We start from the raw sequence: 22,554 nt of genomic DNA, 5'->3' as shown, positions 1-22,554 counted from the left end.
AAACGACTTGTTTACATTTGCAATTTAGTTGATGATGTTACTTTTATACATGATATTAGAAAGCAATAAGAAGCATAACAGGATAATAAACAAAATGTATCTTTTCTATGTTTTTCTGGCTGTTTTGCATTGATAGTCACAACCAAGACATATATTCAATCAAATTTGAGCTGACTTTGTGTTTTCATGAAACCATAAAACTTTCGTGTTCCGATATCACGAATTTCAATCTCTCTTATGGGTCCTTTAATTAAAAACCGTGTAATTAATTAATTTTGTAATGAGCAACTGAAATCTCTGCAAGAGTAAAAGAAATAGTTTACACATTATATATTTTACTGTATTAACAAATAAAATAACTGAAAGAAGATGCCTCTGCAAAATCCTGAAACTTGGTTCGCAACAGCATATTACCAATGAAGACATCTCCAGACGCACAAGAATGAAAAACATCGTGGATGAAGTCAAGCAAAAGTCAAGCCGATGGAAATGGCTGGGTCACGTTCTTCGAATGAAAAAGTCCAGACTGCCTCATACAGCACTGGTTTACCGGGAAAGAGAAATAAGAGAGTCAGACCATTGGGCATCTGGAGGAGGACAGTTGAAGAGGAGATGAAAGAAGCTGGAAAGATATGGACTGAGCTGAGCTGGCTGGCCCAGGACAGAGATGCCTGGAGGAAAGATGTTAGCGCCTTATGTTCCATCAAGGAACTAAGAGGATAAGTAATTAAGTAAGTAAAGAGGTCGTGTCCTATTTCATGAAAATCTGAAAAACGGTACAAGAAACATTGCCGGACAAAGCAAGACAGAAAATAATGCAAGACATTTTTTTTTTGAAGTTTTCAAAATGACAAATTAGGGATTATGCACTAGATAGTGGGAGATAAAGATCTGAAATAGTCTGTATGAAACAGTGCTAGACGAAACAAGAAAGAAAAAAACTCAATCCTATTTCATAGTTTACCCAACTTAATTTTGAAGTGTTGGAGAAGGTGAGGAAAGGGAAGAATATTGATCGATAACATCAGAAAGCGGCAGTTACGGTTTCTGGGACATGTGTGGAGAAGAGACGGAATAGAAAAGTTGGTAACAACAAGATATGAAGTGAGTAGAAAAGTGCCAGAAGACAATAGAGAATAAAAATTTTTTGCGGCGGTGGTGGGGATTGAACCTGCGACCTTATTGGTACGACAACTCCGCCTGGCAGGTGAGAGCGTGGCTCTACCGTGTGAGCTATCCACGAACACAAAATATTCGTATCAAACCCAAGTCATTTCTGGAGCCCTCTCTCACCCACTTCTGGAGACCGCCGATGCGCTCGCACACAACCATCGCAAAGTTATTTTTGACCAGCAGTTAAGCTTAATAGCCAATATTCTCAACACAAACATATAACATAGAAACATAGAAACAATTGAGACATTGAGTATGCTCCGGTATATGGGGTGAATTTTTTATTCAGAAAAGTGAATGGAGCAGGCACCACCGCCGCGAAAAAATTTTATTCTCTATTGTCTTCTGGCACTTTTCTACTCACTTCATATCTTGTTGTTACCAACATAAGTGCCTGCTCCACTCACTTTTCTGAATTAAAAATAGAAAAGTTGGTAACATCTGGGATGATCTAAGGAAAGAGAGCTAGAGGAAGACAAAGAATGACTTATCTAAATAACCTAAGAATGGTTAAATGTGACTTTAAAAGTAACACAGATTTCATGCACACCGCAGAGGATCGTGATTCGTGGAGACAGTTGACCGGCAACGTGCTCAAGAGCGCAAGCCACGATGGATGATGATGAATTTTGATAAGATGTGTTGACGATATACCAGATACATTATCCGTTATCTAAACGTTCCATTGAATCAATTGAATCGTTAACAATCGATTACGTCACTATCTATATTAGAATAAGTTGTGAAAAAAGTCCCTGACAATAGAGGATATTCTTTGGATCTAGATATAAAAAAGTCACGTGTTGTATAAAGTAGATTGACCCATTTTGAATAAGTAGGATATGCGCTATGGTTTTATTGTTCGATATCCCTTTTTTGCCAGCTAGACTCTGTGGGTCTTTCATTAAAACGTAACACTATCTACTACAATGGGCAGGGAAGATTGATATGTCTGGATCTAGGGTTGTGAACAAGGAATGAAGTGTGTGTTTCTTGCTCAAACGCGTAGTGTATAGGCCAAGTAAAACAACTGGAAGGCCATCTTCATTATATTTTTTCAACAGATCTTGGCGGCACACATCTTTGCCCGTATGTGATTTTTTTTCGGAACGAGGTGCTTTGGTAATGAACTATATTACATCATGAAACAAATTGACCCAAATCAGTTTTAAACATCAACTCATTAGCTCAATGAAGAGCAATTCATATTATCAGGATGTTTATTTCGGACTAAATAAAAAATACTTAGCAATATCTTAGACTTGTGATATCGCTGTAGGTAGGTACTTTACACAGAACTTTTCTTGACCATTCTAATGAAAACAAAAACAGGAATTCACTACGGTGTTCCAAGTCAGCGAATTGAGAGAGAGAGAGAGAGAGAGAGAGAGAGAGAGAGAGAGAGAGAGAGAGAGAGAGAGAGAGAGAGAGAGAGTTTGTGTGTGTGTTAGAGAGTGTGTATGTGTGTTTGAGGGAGAGAGATCGAATGAAGCGAATGATAAAGAAACAGTATATTGAACAAGAAGAATATATTGAAAGAGGGAATACACGAGACAGACGAGTTTGATAGCCTTTTTTCTAAAACAACTATAACTTGTTTTAATGAAATTAAAGTATGGACGAATCAGAAAAAAATGAAAACATATACGAGGCAGGATTGAAAATGCACCATCTTTCAAAGGACAATAACCCAAATAAAACAGAACACACATTAGAAGCCCGCAAGTTCTACAAAAATTTTTGTTAGCTTGATCTTTAGGAAAGATAAAAAACTACACGTTCCCCTCTTCACAATATCTGTTGGCACTTCTTTATTCATTCTATTTCTTGTGACTATTTACATAAGTGTCTGCTGCACGCACTTTCATGAAATAATATATACGGTGTAAGAGCTTTACAAATATGCCGTAAACTATTATTATTATTATTTTTATTATTATTATTATTAAGCGCTTAGAGTCTGGTGTCTCGGAGTTATAGCTCTATATAAGTTTTCAGCATTATTATTATTATTATTATTATTATTATTATTATTATTATTATTATTATTATTATTATTATTATTATATTATCATTATCATTATCATTACTTATTATTATTATTATTATTATTATTATTATTATTATTATTATTATTATTATTATTATATTATTATTATTATTATTATTATATTATTATTATTATTATTATTATTATTATTATATATTATATTATATTATTATTATTATTATTATTATTATTATTATTATTATTATTATTATTATTATTATTATTATTGTCACAACCATCATCATCACGATTTCATTATCATCATCACCACCATTATCATCGTAAGTGCATTTCTAATTTGTAACTTTGATCAAAGCTATCACTATAATCACCACCATGATCATTATATTTGTTGTATAGAAATCATTCTTGAAATGTCTCACTTGGTACCGAATTGTTATTACATGTTTACGGGTAACTTTTTATCTTTTCTGTTCGGTCATTTGTTATTATTTCACGATAAGCGATGTAGGTGCACTGACTTCCCTTGTTCAACACCCTACATATAAATATCTAATTTACCTTTTATTACACTGACGCTCTCATTTTACATTGTTATGTACATATATTTTATATATATTTATTTTCGTATTTATTCATTTATTTAATTATTTGATAAACTTGATTTGAAAAATGCTTATTTTTATCGCACTTCCACAGACTAATCAAACTCAATAAGCTTAATTGTGTTTTAATTTTTTCTCTAATACGCCATGCGGAATAAATTCATATATTTACATTACAAGTCGCAGGTTTGGTGCCATGTATGTGCTTATTGCAATATCCAATGATGAGTACATCTTTTCTTCTCCTTGAGTCGAAATGTGTACTGAGAACACAGACTGGTGTGAGAGTTTTTGTCATCCATCATGTCCCTAACCACGCTCATTTCCCCAGCTTCAATTTCTAAACCAGCGTAACGCCTTAATAATAAATTTACCGGTACTGCTGAATACCGAAATCAACCGAAATCTGCCGAAACCCGGAAGTGTGGGGAGTGAACCAAGGACTGTGGAATGAGGGCAACAGTGGGGATTGAACCAGGGACTGTGGGATGGGGACAACAGTGGGGATTGAACCAGGGACTGTGGAATGAGTGCAACAGTGGGGATTGAACCAGGGACTGTGAGATGAGGGCAACAGCGGGGATTTACCAAGGACTGTGGGATGAGGGCAACAGCGGGGATGGACCAAGGACTGTGGAATGAGGGCAACAGTGGGGATTGAACCAGGGACTGTGGGATGAGGGCAACAGTGGGGATTGAACCAGGGGCTGTGGGATGAGGGCAACAGTGGGGATTGAACCAGGGGCTGTGGAATGAGGGCAACGGTGGGGATTGAACCAGGGACTGTGGATGAGGGCAACAGTGGGGATTGAACCAGGGACTGTGGATGGTGACAACAGTGGGGATTGAACTAGGGACTGTGGGATGAGGGCAACAGTGGGGATTGAACCAGGGGGTGTGGGATGAGGGCAACAGTGAGGATTGAACCAGGGGCTGTGGGATGAGGGCAACAGCGGGGATTGAACCAGGGGTTGTGGGATGAGGGCAACAGTGAGGATTGAACCAGGGGCTGTGGGATGAGGGCAACAGTGGGGATTGAACCAGGGGCTGTGGGATGAGGGCAACAGCGGGGATTGAACCAGGGCTGTGGGATGAGGGCAACAGTGGGGATGGACCAAGGACTGTGGGATGAGGGCAACAGCGGGGATGGACCAAGGACTGTGGAATGAGGGCAACCGTGGGGATTGAACCAGGGACTGTGGGATGAGGGCAACAGTGGGAATTGAACCAGGGGCTGTGCAATGGGGACAACAGTGGGGATTGAACCAGGGACTGTGGGATGAGGGCAACAGTGAGGATTGAACCAGGGACTGTGGGATGGGAACAACAGTGGGGATTGATCCAGGGACTGTGGGATGAGGGCAACAGTGGGGATTGAACCAGGGGCTGTGGGATGAGGGCAACAGTGGGGATTGAACCAGGGGCTGTGGGATGAGGGCAACAGTGGGGATTGAACAAGGGACTGTGAGATGAGGGCAACAGCTGGGATGGACCAAGGACTGTGGGATGAGGGCAACAGCGGGGATGACCAAGGACTGTGGGATGAGGACAACAGCGGGGATTGAATCAGGGGCTGTGGAATGAGGGCAACAGTGAGGATTGAACCAGGGACTGTGGGATGGGGACAACAGTGGGGATTGAACCAGGGACTGTGGAATGAGTGCAACAGTGGGGATTGAACCAGGGACTGTGAGATGAGGGCAACAGCGGGGATGGACCAAGGACTGTGTGATGAGGGCAACAGCGGGGATGGACCAAGGACTGTGGAATGAGGGCAACAGTGGGGATTGAACCAGGGGCTGTGGAATGGGGACAACAGTGGGGATTGAATCAGGGACTGTGGGATGAGGGCAACAGTGAGGATTGAACCAGGGACTGTGGGATGGGGACAACAGTGGGGATTGAACCAGGGACTGTGGGATGAGGGCAACAGTGGGGATTGAACCAGGGACTGTGGGATGGTGACAACAGTGGGGATTGAACCAGGGACTGTGGGATGAGGGCAACAGTGGGGATTGAACCAGGGGCTGTGGGATGAGGGCAACAGTGGGGATTGAACCAGGGGCTGTGGGATGAGGGCAACAGTGGGGATTGAACCAGGGCTGTGGGATGAGGGCAACAGCGGGGATTGAACCAGGGGCTGTGGGATGAGGGCAACAGTGGGGATGGACCAAGGACTGTGGGATGAGGGCAACAGCGGGGATGGACCAAGGACTGTGGAATGAGGGCAACAGTGGGGATTGAACCAGGGACTGTGGGATGAGGGCAACAGTGGGAATTGAACCAGGGGCTGTGGGATGGGGACAACAGTGGGGATTGAATCAGGGACTGTGGGATGAGGGCAACAGTCAGGATTGAACCAGGGACTGTGGGATGGGGACAACAGTGGGATTGAACCAGGGACTGTGGGATGAGGGCAACAGTGGGGATTGAACCAGGGGCTGTGGGATGAGGGCAACAGTGGGGATTGAACCAGGGGCTGTGGGATGAGGGCAACAGTGGGGATTGAACCAGGGGTTGTGGGATGAGGGCAACAGTGAGGATTGAACCAGGGGCTGTGGGATGAGGGCAACAGCGGGGATTGAACCAGGGGATGTGGGATGGGGACAACAGTGGGGATTGGACCCGATAATGTGGGAGGTGAGCACCAGTAGGGAGTATACCCAAAACTGTGTGAGGTGAACACCAAGGGGGAGTGAACCAGAGACTATAAAAGCAATGCACCAGTGAGGAGTGAACTGGAGACTATGGGATGTGGGTGTGAGTGGGGAGTGAACCTAGAAAAATGTTAGGTGGGTTCCAATCGAGATTAAACCAGACATTATGAGAGGTGGGGTGGGCACCAGTGAGGATTGAACCAGAGATGATGGGAGGTGGTCACCATTGGGAAGTGAACTAGAGACTTTGTGTGGTGGGCACCATTGGGGAGTGAACTAGAGACTTTGTGTGGTGGGCACCATTGGAGAGTGAATCAGAGACTGTGGGAGGTGAGCTCCAGTGGGAATTGAACCGGAGAATATGGGAGATTTGCACCAGTGGGGAGTGAACCAGATAATATGGGAGATGGTCACCATTGGGGTGTGAACCAGAGACGATGGGAGGTGGGCACCATTAGGGAGTGAATCAGTGACTGTGGGAGATGGGCACCAGTTCACTCCCCACTAGTGCCCTCATCCCATAGTCTCCGGTTCAATCGCCACTGGTGCCCACCTCCCATAGTCTCTTTTTCATTCCCCACTGGTGCCCACTTCACATAGTTCAGGGTTCACTCCTCATTGGTACCCACCGCCCATACTTTCAAGTTCTAATCCCCACTGGTGCCTTGTTCCTGTAGTCTTTGGTTCACTCCCCACCGGTGCCCACCTCCTATAGTCTCTGGTTCAATCCTCAGTGCCTGCCTCTCAAATTATCTGGTTCAATTCCCACTGATACCCATTTCCAGCAGTCTCTGGTTTACTCCCTACTGGAGTGGATTTCTGTAGATTTATGTAGATTTCGGTGGATTTCGGTATATTTAGGTGTAATTTTGGTATATTTCAGTGGAATTTGATAGATTTCTGTATTCAACACAATCGTCAATTTACCTCAGTTTATTTGGGGTTGTGAATTGAAAAAAAGAAAGAAAAATCGTTCTTCGGCAAAGTTCTCTAAAATAAATATATAAAGCGTACCATAACACATGTATAAATGCCTTTACAAGGGTCATGGTTTTTTCCCCTATTTTTGATGTTTTTGCTTTTTTTAAATTAAAATTTCTTAGGATTCCTTCGGAAAGGGCTTTGAGCCTTATTAAGTGGAACTTGCATCAGCAAAAAAAAAAATATCTCACGCGTTTTGAAGCCTCAATGTTATATTCTGGACGTACAGTGTGTACAGTGTTTTTCAAATACTGCAATGTCTCCATTTTCAATTAACATGATTTAGGATGTCTTTAGAAAAGGCCAGTATAATTAAATATATTCTCTTTTGTTTCTACTTTTGAGCGGTTTTTTTTTATAGGGAATGAGATTAGCGGAAGAGTAGCGTCCCTTGATTGGACGTCACCTTACAGAGAGAACGTCAATTTGTTTTGAAGTGTCTCAAACCGCTTTCACCGGAAGCGAGGACGAGAGACGCATGCGCACAACCAACATGACGTTCTCTCTCTAATAACTTTTCCGCCGGTGACGTCACAGACTAAGGGTGACGTCCAATCAAGGGACGCTATTCTTCCGCTAACCTCATTTCCTATAGTTTGTTTCGTATTACGTATCCCTGTTCGGTGTTTCTTTTTTTAATGTAATTCTCTGAAACCCTCCGAAACCTAGCGAAACCGTCCGTATGTGAAGAGAGCAGCAGTGGGGAGTGAACCTTAGACTATTGAAGGATTTTAATCTAATCATATTATTCTTTTAAAAATAGTTATTTATAGACAGCCTAGAGAATTGTTTACTGTGAATATCCATCCATTAAAACAAAACTGAACAGTTAGAGTTTGTCATTTAGAATTTTCCGTAATGCTTTCTCGAGGGTTTATACCTCAAGGTAATCTCCGTTAGATTGTAGTATGATATAAATGTACATTTGAAATGATTGAATACATACAAATCAAATTCGATTTTATCGGAGGATGGGGGGGGGGGGTGTTTCTGTACTTTGGTTTTATTTTTTCATGGTGTTATTTCTCATTTAAAATCTTTAAAAATGATCTGGTCCAACAAATATCATTCTCTAATGCATACTATATTCAACACGATGTTATCACACAATCCACTAAGAATTTTAACAATTATTTCGACAAACAATAGATAGAAAATATGAGCAAATATCGTATCGTATCGTTTAAGGTTTTAAACGGCTTTAAATGCTCTGTGAAGCTTTTTTGCATAGATACCATTTATCAAAGTTATTTAAGTAACATTCATTGTCAATATGTTAATATTGAGTATTAAATATCTATTGCACAAATAAGTGACATGGTCAATATTCGTAGTAGAATTATCTTTATTTTACATTCCTTTAATATGTAAAAATATTATAACTAATGCACAAGAATTATGCAAATATCAACTTAAAAACAGACAAAACAAATCAGAAAAATCCCACAAGGACAAAAGGAAAAGAGAAAATATTTAATGTCCCTGGATGTCGCAAACCGTTCAATTCCAAGAATACTCGATTTTTTAACTCTAGACAAAGATTACGCATCATGTGTCACGGCAGTTCGTTTTTGTCGTCAGTAGTTGTTTAATCAAATCATATTAATTCCCAATAACCAAGATATAATAGTAGTATCGTATGGTTACACCTTCAAATTCATTTCGTCAACCCAGCTTCGAAAGTCTCCCTCCGCCATAAGGACCTTTTCATAGCCACCTTCAAGTTTAGTTACTGGACAGTGGAGGACGATGTGATCGCTGGTCTTTGGGGCTGCCTGACCAATATATAATGAATGCAGATGGCAATGTACTTCTGTGGATCCACAATAACCGCACTACCACTTTAAAACATTATGCAACGTCACACCTCAGAGAAATGTTACTAAAATACAATTCACGACAAAAAGGAGAATGTTTTCTTTGACATTAAAATCCAATATTGTCATTACAATTGGACTGATTCCAAAAGGGCTTGGTATGGTTGTGAGGAAAAATTAAAATGATTTGATTCGTTGGAAAAAAGTGAGTGACCTATTTTTTAACTGACTACAATGACGTTTAGTGGTGACGCTTTTAAATGAATGAAAAAGATTGGATTTTTAATCTTTCGACAACCAAAGAGAATGTCAATATTACATTTTGTGAAATGCCAACTATTCTCCTTATAAGTGGATAATTTATGTTTAATGCAGGTTTTGTTGAGGGCATCATACTATCAATATACTAATGAAAATAAAGTTAGTGGAATGGCAAAACTTTTGATGCGGACCGATTTCTTCTGTTGTCAAACGAAACCAAATATTTTGCAATAAACTAAAATGTCGTTACCATTTTCGTGGAGAAGTTTTGGAGTCATTGACTTTAAAGGAAAAGCTCTGAACAAAGTGGGCATGGTCCTCTTTTCGTTTGTAAATATACGATGACTGAAGATATTTTTAAAATTTTGAATTTTTTGACAGTCGAAATCTTTGAATTTTTTCATGTGTTGGATGGTCAAATGTTTGAATTTTTGTCTTTTTTCGATGATTAAAAGTTTGATATTTTGAATATGGAAATTTTTAAATTGTTTTCTGTTTCTGGTGGTCAATTAATCGATATTTTGCATTTTTCGATTTTTGAAATGTCCGAAGTTGGAAAGTTTTGACTGTCGAGTTTTTCATGTTTTTGTTGGTCAAGACGTCGCATTTTTCCATGTTTTGATTTTGCAAATGATGAAAATTTTGCATTAATAACTGTCAGAATATTCCTTTTTTCATCTTTTGGATTTTGTGATGTTGAAATCTTTGCATTTTTTTTGTATTTAAAAAATTGTTAATCTTGGCATCAAATGTTCAAATTTGTTTATCTGCCTTTGAAATGTTCCAACTTTCAAGATTTTGAAACACGAGATCTTCGAATTTTTTCATGTTTTGGTTGGTCAAATGGTCGAATATATCCATTTATATATTTTTGAAATTATATAAAATTTGATGTTTCGACAGACGAATTCCTTCATTTTTTTCATGTACAGGTTGGTCAAACGCTATATATGTTATACATAATGTTATAAATATCATTCAGATTTAATATTAACTGATGCTGCAAAACAATTTAAGAACATCTGAAGTTGGTTGGAGGACAATAATATAGTTGTCATATTTTAAAATTGGTTCTATAAAAGACATTTCTTTAACTCTAATACATTTGCATGATACCCAAGACGCATGCTATGATAATATTCAAATATATGCAAATATTGTCTACCCGTTTTTCTGCTGTTGTTTTTTTTTTCTTCTTCCTTTCTGTTGTCTTATAAAATTATGTTTTTTTTTTAAAACCTAGGTCACTACAAATTTGGAAGAAAGATGGGCGATCTTGTGCAATTATACAGAATTGTCCATTGCCAAACTGTTCCTTAGTTTTTCATTCACTCGAGGTCAAAACTTTAGATGTTCTTAAATTGTTTTGCAGAACTCAATCATTCAACTAACAGTCACGGCATGAAATGCACATTTATTTAATATTAAGAATTCTGAAAAAAAATCAATGCAATTGAAATAGTGTTGACAGAGAACTCCCTATCTTAAAATACATTTCCGATGAATGATATTTGTAGTATATTTCTATTGTGTTTATGATCAACAAGTATGTTTTGAAAATTTGAATTATTATCTATTCACTTATATAATTGTTGTGTCACATGACATGATAGGTTTGACCACGTTTAGTTAATATTGCGATATATAAATACTCGAGTTTTTCTTTTTAGTTCAATGTTTTTTTGAGTTATGTAACACTTGATTTTATGATAATATGATAATTATCTATCATTTTGGCTATTATGGCGCATGTCCAGATTTAAAAGATGCGCTTCTGCTCTTTGAATGGGATAAACTGGTGATTATTGATATAATAAACATATTAAAGAGGCCTTCTCGATTACCTGAACAGCTTCTTTCATCACGCTAACGGAACATGTATATAACTTTATAACAATAGAAAAACAAGCAAAACGAAATTATCGACATGAAATCTTTTAAATTTCAGAAAAAAATAGCGGACGGACTTAAAGATCTCCGTAACTCGGCAGCCTTTTTCTTCATTCTGATCAACATGCTTTGGATGTCCTTGAATTACATGTTCCTCTTGACAGAGGCCGCAAAAATCCAGATCACATACGCATTTGGCAGCAAAACTTACAATGTCGAGGTAGGTCGTCTGTCCTCTTATCTCCTCCTCTTCCTCTCCTCTTCTTATTCTTCCTCCTCCTCATCTTGTTAAATCGTCTTTAAAATTCCCATAGTTACAAGTTCCTGTTGACGGAATCTTTCTCCTCCTCCTCCTCCTCCTCCTCCTCCTCCTCCTCCTCCTCCTCCTCCTCCTCCTTCTCCTTCTCCTCCTTCTCCTCCTCTTCCACTTCAATCTTCTTTGTTGACAGAAATCGGATATATCAACACTATTAATTTTTGGAATCAACAAATATGAAGATGAGATTACTGAAATTCTTCTTTTCCTCCTTCACTATTTCTCTCTTATCCTCCCCGTTATTCACCTGCTCTGCAATTCTTGAAACGCTGCCTGTTATTTCAAGATTTGTTCGCAGGTCTTACAAATATGTATAAAATTACCCAAATAATTGAAATAACGAAATTTAGCAAAAGTAGCAACATCACGGAATTATTTTCCTCAGCATCATTTTGTCTCATTCAAGGGATTGACATTTTAAAAATCTTTTTAGCTACACTACGTGTTGGCTGTAAAAGGACATCCATGCCATGCCCTCTTTATCAATGGGCATTAGTCATGTTGTGTCATTTCCTGCTAAAGTAGATTTTAACGACGCTTTAATTCAAAAAAATATAACCCCTTATGGGGATGATATGGAAACAGTTAAGTCATACTATGGTTGTTGATTGACATTTCTGGCTTATTGATTCTACAAGTTTGCTCACTGTTAGAAATTTTAGAGCCGTAGAAACAATACTGGTTGTTTACATGGATTGTCCTCAAAAAATGGTATACTAAGCGTTATGAACACGAATATTCACGCTTGGAGCCATCATATATAAAAGAAACAAGGTTGTATCATCCAGTTCATATGTATAAAGATTTTTTAAAAATGTTTTGACATTATTCACCAAATACCTCTATTATGGAAACGTCTTCTTTTCTATGGAATCCCTCAGAAAATAGTTAAAACAATCACAACTTTTTAAGAAGGAACTAAGTGTAACATCATGCTGGATTAGAAACTACTGAAGCATTGACCATAAATGCAGGTGTAAAATAGGACTGTATTCTACCATCATTTCATTCTGCACTTGTTATTACTTTTTTATATTTACCCAACAAGAAATTAAGGATAAAGGAATTAAAATACGTGAATTAAATTTATTTGACATGGAATTTGCCGATGACACTGCGCTATTAACGGCTATGTGGTCTAGTGGTATGACACTCGCTTTCAGATCGGAAGGTCCTGGGTTCGAGCCTCGCTCGGCGCATAGTTGAGTCCTTGGAAAAGACTCTTTACTCAAATTATCTCACCGCACTCAGGTGTAAAATGAGTACCTGGCGGTCAACAGAGTTGTCTCTGTTGGAAATAAATTATAATATTGCCTAACAGGCGCTATGTCTCGTTTTACATGTTACGTGTTGCTGTTGGTCAGGACCCTTTGTAAAGAGCTTTGAGCACATTTAGTGGATATTGCACTATATAAAAGCTCTAGTTTATAAAAGCTCTAGTGTTTAACATCAGACAACAACTTCAGTACTGCAAACACCAGCTCGCAGAAAATGCAGGAAAAGTCGGGCTACGATTCAGTTCGAAAAAATGTGAAACAATGAGGACACTCGGAAATGACATCAAGCTAGAATCAGGTGTTGATGAGGTGAGAAACATCAAAAATTTCAAATATTTTAAAAGTAAAACCAATAGTGATGGGAGAGAAACAAAAGAAACAATAATTTAGATTATAAAAAGCAGGAGCAGCATTCATCAAAATCATCAAGATCATGACATCACGAAACATAAGTATTCGATCTAAATTAAATACGTATCACAGTAACATCAATCAATTTGTATGGAAGTGAAACAAGGCAGTTTAACTCAACGGATATCAGAAAATTAATGCCCTTCATATAAAGTGCTAATGAACGAGTATGGGGTTTGCATATCGCGACGAGGTCACAAAGGCAGAAATAATTAGAACAAAGGAGAAATATATGATAGAGATGATTCCAGAGAGAAGATTAAGATGGTTTGGAAAAGTCATCAGGATGAAAGGCAGTCTACTAAGGTAAAGTCTTTATATATATATATATTTTATATATTATATATATATATATATATATATATATATATATATATATATAAATGTATTACGCTTATTTTAGTTTTTAAAGCGTTTGAGAACGTTTACTGGTGGATATTGCACAATATAAAGTGAAGTTTGTGTTGTATTTTTGTTTCTACAGGAAAGTGTCTTGGGGATGTCCTTTGTATTCCTTCTTGTTATTCTGCTGCTTCTTCAGTTCGTTGGGATGGTTTTTCATCGGATGGGGACATTGCAACAACTGCTTTCAACCACCAAGATCTGGGGGTAAGCTTGAAGTCGCAGCATCAGCAGAACTATAGTCTGTTTCATAATACGCTTCAGCAGTCGTGACGTCACTTCCCTCGTAATGACGCATAGTAACTTAGTAACTGGCTCTAAACTATCGGAACAATAGCGGACGTCCTTATGAAATAATTCTCTAACGAGCATAAAAGTGTATCCAGAAGAGAAAAATATTATAAATCTGATCATGTTTTGAATTTTATACATTCTGATCACATGAAATGTGAGCAAGTTTTAGCCAGCATTTCTTTGTTTGAACCTAGCCGCTCGATGCTAGGCGACGTGACATCAGACTATTGAATCCTATTTTTATCTAAGTTCAGAGAATCTTTTCTTCTCAAAAACTGCCTATTGTACGAGTGTTATGTCTAATCTATTTAATCCCGACCAAACAAAAATAGTTTTTCTCTATGGAAACAATTCAGATTATGGATTTTGCTTATTTGGGCTTTATTAAAAAAAACTTTTGCGGTTCTTGATTTCACCTTTCATCTTTATGCTTTACAACATAGATAGAATGAAATTGACGTTAGTCAGCTCTTTGTCATTATTTTTATGAGTAGTTCTCACTAAATTGTATCAATCAGACTATAAACGGTCAAGGCTACACACAGTTATGTGTGTTGGTACGTTATATCCGGTTGGCGGTAAATAACACAGCATCAACAATGACAATGGCATGACCTAAAACGGTCTTTATTCCAAAATCAATGGCGTCGAGCCGCAAGAACTTCAATGTGTGTGCACTAAAGCCTTTTTTCTGTGCTCCAAAACCAACAAATAACCAAAAAAACTCTGTGTGTTGTTTCACTTTTTGGGAGAAAACTGAAAGAAATTTTAATACCCGATTTTGACATATGTCCAAAATTGTCATGAGTTGTTTTGTAAAAAGCCTCAACATTGAAATCTAGTTTAGTTCACAACCTACCTTGACTATTTGACAATAAATATTAAACTACTTATTTCTATAATGTACCTTTGACAATAACTACTAAATCACTTTTTAAAAAAAGGTTCTAGATCATGTACGCACAGAATATTGCAAATTCCTCCAAAGTTACGATATTTTAAATGACGCAACGACTTTTGAATGCCAATAGAGATAGACCAAACAGTTTACTCACAATGTCGAATTCCTTTGATCTTTTCAACGGTTGCAATAAAGTATGACTCAAACTGTTAAATGTTTACATTAATGGTGTGTTTATTCTCTTTCCCGTGCAAATAGAATCATAACAAAGTTGCATTCAGTGGCGTAGCAAATGATTTTGGGTGATTTCAAATAATGTAATAATAGAGAGCATTTAAACTGTACTTCACATCATTGAAAACAGGCGCACAGCTTCATTTTGAACCCAGGGTGGTAATGAGCAGTTCACGTGAATTTCGCGAAGAAGAAAAAAAACCCTGGCCAAGCCTTTGGGGAGTTCAGTGATCGTAATCACAACAAAATTCACTGTGTATAATATTGTTATTGTAAACCATTCAAATGTTTACTCATCCCAGACCCTTTGTGTTTTATATACCATAAAGAAAAAAATCCCAAGGTATGGTATTGTAACCAATGCAAAAAAAAATTCTCCTGAATGTCACTAACATGCTATGTGTTCGAGCCAATTATCATTAAAATCCACCAGAAGGATGTGAAAATATCAACGTGTGTCCACGGATTGTGGAACGGACTGTAACACAGTGAATTGAAACCATACTCACTGTAAGCTATTAATATGTAATTTCACATTTCTTTCTTGTTAAAACATGTTTGGCATATTCAGCAGAAGAAGGGATATTTCAAGATATTCTAAGATGTACTTTAAAAATACGTCAATATTTTTGATGAAATTTGAACTCGACTTTGGATTTCTATATTCATCTAGAAACATTAGCAACTGACTTAACTAGTAAATTAACTATATTAACTAGTAGTAGTAACATCAGCAGCAGCAGCAGCAGCATTAGTAGTAGTAATAGTAGTAGTAGTAGTAGTAGTAGTAGTAGTAGTAGTAGTAGTAGTAGTAGTAGTAGTAGTAGTAATAGTAGTAGTAGTAGTAGTAGTAGTAGTAGTAGTAGTAGTAGTAGTAATAGTAGTAGTAGTAGTAGTAGTAGTAGTAGTAGTAGTAGTAGTAGTAGTAGTAGTAGTAGTAGTAGTAGTAGTAGTAGTAATATCAATTAATGAAATGATTGAACTTGTTATAATCACCTTTACTTATTGATACCCTCAGTAAAAATCGAGAAATGGACATTTCCAACATGGCAGATTATGAGCTGACAATCAATAAATTCAAGGCTCTCTTGAGGACCCCAGTTCATAATGACGAATTTGAAACGAAACCACCCATCAAAGCAGAGGAAGGAAACCCTGAAGGGTTGACTGTTACGGTCAGGCCCACTGACCCTTTTGGTATGTTACAGTTGATGTTCCAGCAATATTGTTGCTGTTATCATCATAATTAATAGTGGTAGAAGTGGCAGTAGTAGTAGTAGTAGTAGTAGTAGTAGTAGTAGTAGTAGTAGTAGTAGTAGTAGTAGTAGTAGTAGTTGTTGTTGTAGTAGTAGTAGTAGTAGTAGTAGTAGTAGTAGTAGTAGTAGTAGTAGTAGTGTTAGTGGTAGTAGTAGTGGTAGTAGGTAGTAGTGGTAGGAGTAGTAGTAGTAGTAGTAGTAGTAGTAGTAGTAGTAGTAGTGGTAGTAGTAGTAGTGGTAGTAGTAGTAAGATCACGTTTTGTATTTGTATGCGAGTTAGTACAGAAAACCAATTCCTGTGTTGTAGAATTCATTTCGCTGATCAATATTATGCATATAATTTATTTGTTACCTTTCTGTTTGAGTAAGAAAAAACAATTTTTGTGTTGGGTGGGTGTGAAATCTTGGGGAAAATTCTGAAAATGGCTGGTAATGAAAGGCTTGAGATGACCACTATATTGCCATAATTTATAAACTTGAGAATTGCCAGGGATCTCTAGTCAAAATATTTTTGAAGCTATTTCTGCATTTCTATTTATGCTAGACGTTTACTTTATGGATTATTATTCATTACTCAACCCATATAAACAGATGAAAACGAAATCCTCCCATAGTTTTTTCAAAGAATTATCAAGAGATGTTACTCAAACATTACGACTTTTGACAACAGTGCATCAGCACTGATACGATTTTACAAAGTTAAAAAAAAAAGGAGGGGGGGGGGGGGGGGGCGCATTAATACTAGGCTTGACTGAAAAGTCTTGACGCTTATTTATCGGATATCTCCGATTATGTTTACGCACCGGTATACACTATACATCAAAATGTGTTCAATTATTTTTTTTTTCCATTAAGGAATTCTGTTTAGCAGACCCGTCTCGTCTACTTTTTGCTATTAAATTATCTTATTTGAAAGAACCCAAGTCCAACATGTCTGCAGAAAAAAGAATGACTTTTAAGGAATTATGCATCAAACAGCGGGCTGTAAGTGACTTCCTTATAGCAGAGGGATATGTAAATGTTTCTGAACGACTGAAACTTCTTTAAAGTGACTCGTGTGTTGGCATGCGGACAATTTAAAGGTGGTTAGAGTGTTTTACTGGAACTGATGCGGTCTCTAACAATAACGATTAGTCGTAGCCGAAGATTTCATATATACAAATGAGTGTACGTCTGTCTTAACCAACTGCATCGACCCCAACAAATCAACAAAGATTTGACAAACTCATTCGGGCCAATAGGGGATAATACTATCAGGCAGTTTGAAAAGGCTTGGAATTTCATAGGGGAAATGTCGCATAATATAATGTTCGAGAAATTCTGGGATATTTAGGCTATCCGTCGGATACCCAGAATGCTCACACAAACGTATGATCACATTTTTTTTAAAAAGGAAGTTTTATTGAAGACGTAGAACACCCTTTTTTCTGTTCCGATTTAGCTCCAAGTGCCTTTTTTCTTTTTCTTAAGACGCAATAAAAACCTCAAGGAAGCACATTTCTGGCAGTGATGGCGAGGTGCAGGCCGATGTGACTCGATGGTGTCTAAAATCTAAAATCATTGACGGAGAGGACATAAACTAAGATTTGGTTTCATACCTTTGTCAATGTTGTATTTTTTATAGTTTTGAAAATACAAGAGCGGTGTCAAGTCTACCTTTGTGAATAGAACACTACAATACTTAATGCCCGTTTTAAAAGTATCAATTTATCTTACTTGAAAGCCCCTTTTTATTTACATATGTTTTGTTTTTTTAGCGTGTTTTGATTAATTCTTTTGTTTGTTTATTTTTATAGGGTTTAATTTATCTTTTTCAATATAAAATAACGGTAAGCAAGCAATTACCATATACTTCTTCTCATTCCTTCTTTGGACACAGATGATAATTTGATGGCGACAGTCAGGTCATTCGAAGGGCTCTTTGAGACCGCTCGTAACAGACATGGTCTGGACCCACAGTCTGCCGCCACTCTGAATGGAATCAGCAGAAGGTTTGAGGGAAGCCACATTCTAGAAAGGTTAGTGTCGTCATTATATAATCCTTCTGTTATTGAGATGCTACAAAGAACACATTTATAAGATACTATACAAGTGAAGCCAAAATTCAAATATCTCTTGAAGAAGATTTAAGGCCTTTAAAAAGGTGGGAATTGAAATTAGTTTGCAATGTTGAAAAGGCATTATATATTTTTATCACTTCGGTTAGAAATGTTGTTATAATTTTTTAAAATCTAAATATCTCGTTTAAAAGAAAATTTAATCTTGATTGGTACCACGGTTAGGTTTGAAAGCTTTCTTTACGAATCCCTCATCTCTAGCAGTGATGTCAGCTATTATGAGATGGTTTGTGTTTTGTTTCATTTATGGATAAATTGTGGTCACTAAATTCTGACGTCAACACGAAGCAGAAATGTGTATTCATTACATCCGTGTGTCTTAGTCTCATGATTGAAAGGGGCATTACCCAGTTGGCCAGATTTTTAAAATAAAATAGAAATTTTGATAAATCTTTCATTGAATCTTTTTAAATCACATTCTAACATACTCCTGGTTTGTTTAAATACTCCATGAAATTGTTCATATCTGTCCAAGACAGTAAGGTCAAAGGTCAAATATTTACATTTCACACAACAAGACCGCGATACTAAGTTATTGTGAAAAACTATGAAAGGATTTTGTTTTCATTATCTACTATTTTATTATAACCAATAAAACATTAATCCAAAATGATAGCAGTAATAGCTTTTCAATGTGTCTAAAAATGTGGACAAGGTTAATAACTTGTCTACACCTTTTACACCTTCATTGCTACTTAACTTGACTCTAATCTGTTTTATGATTATGTTTTATCAATCATCTGAAAAAAAACGAATGAAAACAAATTAAATGTCAACAGTTTTTAAAATACTTTAATATTGATGCATTTCTATGTCGAATGTTTGATCTTGTTTCATCTTTGATCTTTACACCCACTTATGTTCACCTCCCCTAGTTCCGTTTTCAATCCCTACTGGTGTCAATTTTCCACAGTCCCAGGTTCACTCCCACTTGTGACCACCCCACTTAGATTCGGGGTTACTCTCCACGGGGTGTCTTCTCTCCAGCATTGGGTTCAGTAGTGCCACATCCCACAATCCTACGCCACTTGTATCTCATTCTTTTAGTCCTTTGATCATTCCCCATTGGTGTCCATCCCCATTGATCCGGGTTCACTCCCCACTGGTGTCCACCTTATACAGTTCTAGGTTCAATCCCCATTAATGTCTACCTCCCATAGCCCCCGGTTCACTCAATCTTCACTTGTATCCATATATCTGAGCCCCGGGTTCGATCCCAGGTCTACTTGTGTTCAACTCCCCTAGTCCCGGGTTCAATCACCTCTGGTGCCGGCCTCCTACAGTCCCAGGATAAGACCCCACTTTTGTCTTTTTGTATTACAGGGTAACGCTCCACTGGATGCCTTCTCCCTCAGCCTTGGGTTCACTCGCCGGCATTGTCCACATTCACAGTCCCTGTTTCAGTCCACACTTGTATCTCATCCCATAGTCTTGCGTATATAAATCAAGATTGGTGTCGACCTCCCATAGTACTCTCATAGTATCCACATATCGGTGTCCTGGGTTCTTTCCCTGCTGTTGTCCTCTTCCAATAGTCCCAGGTTCACTCTGCACTGGGTCTCATGATCACTCCCCACCGGGTGTCACCTTCTTTAACCGTGGGTTCACTCTTCGTTGGTGCCCACCTTCCACAGTCCCGAGTTCAGCCCCCCCCCCCCCCCCCACAAATTGTGTCACCCTCTCATAGCCCTTGGTTCAATCCCCACTAACATCAAACTTTCATTGTCTCTAGTTCACTCCTCAATCGTGTCCACCTCCAATACTCCCGGATTCACATCCCAATTGTGTCCACCTCCCATAGTCTTAGGTTCATTCCACACTGATAACAAATTCCAATTGCCCCGGGTTCACTTTACAATTGGATCCATATCCCGTTCACCCGCGTTCTCTTCCTAATCGTATCCAACTCCCATAGTCCCTCGTCTATTCCCAACAGGTCCCACCTATCATAGTCCGAGCTTGACATCCTACTGATGCCCACCCCACACGTTTCTGGGTTCACTCCCCACTGGTACCCACCTCCCGTAGTCTCAATTTCAATCCTAACTGGTGTGCTCTGCTCCCATAGTCTCTGGTTCACTTCCCACTGTTGTCCACCTCCCATATTATCTCTGTTATCACACTGGTGCCCACCCCATAGTCTTGGTTATCCCAATTTGTCTCCACTTCAAAATAGTACATATCTGTCAATCCCCACTGGTGCCCCTCCCATAGTATTTGGTTTACTCCCCACTGGTGCCCACCTCACATTGTTCTGGGTTCACTCCAAGCTGGTACCCACCTCCCACAATCTCGTGTTCAATCCCACGGGTGCCCACCTCTCATAGTCTCTGGTTCAATCCCCACTGATCCCTCACCTCATAATCTCTGGTTCACTCCCCACTGGTGCCCACCTTCCATAGACTCTGGTTCACTCTACTCTGGTGCTCTGTTCCCATAGTCTCTGGCTCACGTCTCTTTGGTGCCCTCCTCCCCTAGTCTGTCGGTTGTTCCCTCCCCATTGGTGCCGCCAACCTCCCCGTCTGTGGTTCACCCCCCCCCCCCCCTCACCAATGGTGGCCACCTCACACATTTCTGGGTTTACTCCCAGCCGGTACCACCCTCCCATAGATTCCGGTGGATTTCGGTAGATTTCGGTGGATTTCGGTATTCAGAAGGTACCGATCACGTGCCTTGAGCAAGTCACCTCGCCTTAGCTCAATTTGCGGTGCTGCATTGCGGCTGATGCCTGGGTTATTCCAGTCTTCCCTTGGAATAGGGTAGTACTCTCTCTCTCTCTCTCTCTCTCTCTCTCTCTCTCTCTCTCTCTCTCTATATATATATATATATATATATATATATATATATATATTATATATATATATATATATATACATAATTTATCATTACATACCCCCTCACTTGTAACCCTCAAATGGATTTCACGATGACTTGATGTATAGGGATAGATTCTGTCCCCTTCGACCAGTTCTCATTTTATAAACTCTTTGATATCGTTTCTCATCTTCATGACGTCATCAACTTGCCAACCATACAATACTACAATTTACACGGTGTCTTTTTGGTTTCCATTATTTTTATCTCTCCTTTCGGTAACCCAACATACAAATCAATTACATATTTTCCTTTTACATTTTATCAATTGTTTTGATAAAGGGAAAATCCAGGGCATCAGAAATCTTTTTTTTTCTTCAATTATTTATCAAAATCAAAAATTTCATATTATTCGTGTTTGTTTGTCTTTGAAGTTTCAACCAGCACGGTTTGATCAATATTGTTTTGGTTTGTTTTGTTTATTTTTATTTATTCTTATTTTTGGTATTTCGTGATTTCTGACTCGTTGTCCCATACTGACATTATGTCAAGAGAGACAAACCAAAGAGAAATTAGACATACATATATTTAGAATTAGTGAATTTGAACTACTTTTCCAGTATAAGAAACGACACTCATTATTTTCAAATTCAGTAGATAATCTTTCAGCACATATTCCCGAAATTGTACCTAGATGAGGCGAGAAGTCATATGTGGTATTTAACAAACGCTATATTATGAGACTTATTATTTCAAATTCTTAATTCTTTTTTCAATCTTTTCCATAAAACACCACATTTCAACACTCTAGCTTTGGTGGAACCTACAGACCTCAACTACCGCCACGACCATCTCTCAACAGACGTCCAAGTAGAAGTTCACCTTGGTATAATCAACATACCGGGTTGGGCATGACAGCCAATGAGCTCAGAAGGATGAGACCAGGGCAGACAATAATTGAGAATGAACCTGTAGTGGACAGAAGAAATAATCAATGGCAGAATCTCAGTGCAATTGGGAAATCATTAAACCTGAGAGCCACAATTATACAAGAGGAGCAAGCTAGACAAAACAATGTGAGCTGGAGCCCTGCTGATGTAGCCAGAAATAACCACATTCCTCGAAGGTCAAGGAGAA

The 22,554-nt window shown here is 38.3% G+C and overlaps 1 protein-coding gene across 8 annotated transcripts in view; it reads left to right on the top strand.

Moving 5' to 3' along the window:
• The window catches only part of LOC144958104 (uncharacterized), a 179,867-nt gene that overhangs the window by 156,087 nt on the left and 1,226 nt on the right, over nt 1-22,554 (top strand). For 7 of the 8 annotated variants that reach the window (XM_078889760.1, XM_078889761.1, XM_078889763.1 and 4 more), the window contains 5 exons: nt 11,454-11,615; nt 13,884-14,008; nt 16,249-16,427; nt 18,366-18,504; nt 22,229-22,554. The exon at nt 22,229-22,554 is cut by the window's right edge and continues 1,226 nt beyond it. In XM_078889760.1, coding sequence (XP_078745886.1) covers nt 11,454-11,615; nt 13,884-14,008; nt 16,249-16,427; nt 18,366-18,504; nt 22,229-22,554 — 931 coding nt within the window. Of the gene's footprint in view, nt 1-11,453; nt 11,616-13,883; nt 14,009-16,248; nt 16,428-18,365; nt 18,505-22,228 lie in introns of those variants that run through there. The other variant, XM_078889764.1, reaches the window with a different exon arrangement.

The sequence above is a fragment of the Berghia stephanieae genome, chromosome 12 (assembly GCF_034508935.2).
Source record: "Berghia stephanieae isolate SIO BIC M18660-M18661 chromosome 12, UCSD_Bste_1.3, whole genome shotgun sequence".
Lineage (NCBI taxonomy): Eukaryota > Metazoa > Mollusca > Gastropoda > Nudibranchia > Aeolidiidae > Berghia > Berghia stephanieae.
The sequence above is the reverse complement of the archived record's forward strand: the minus strand, read 5'-3'. Positions and strand labels throughout refer to the sequence as shown.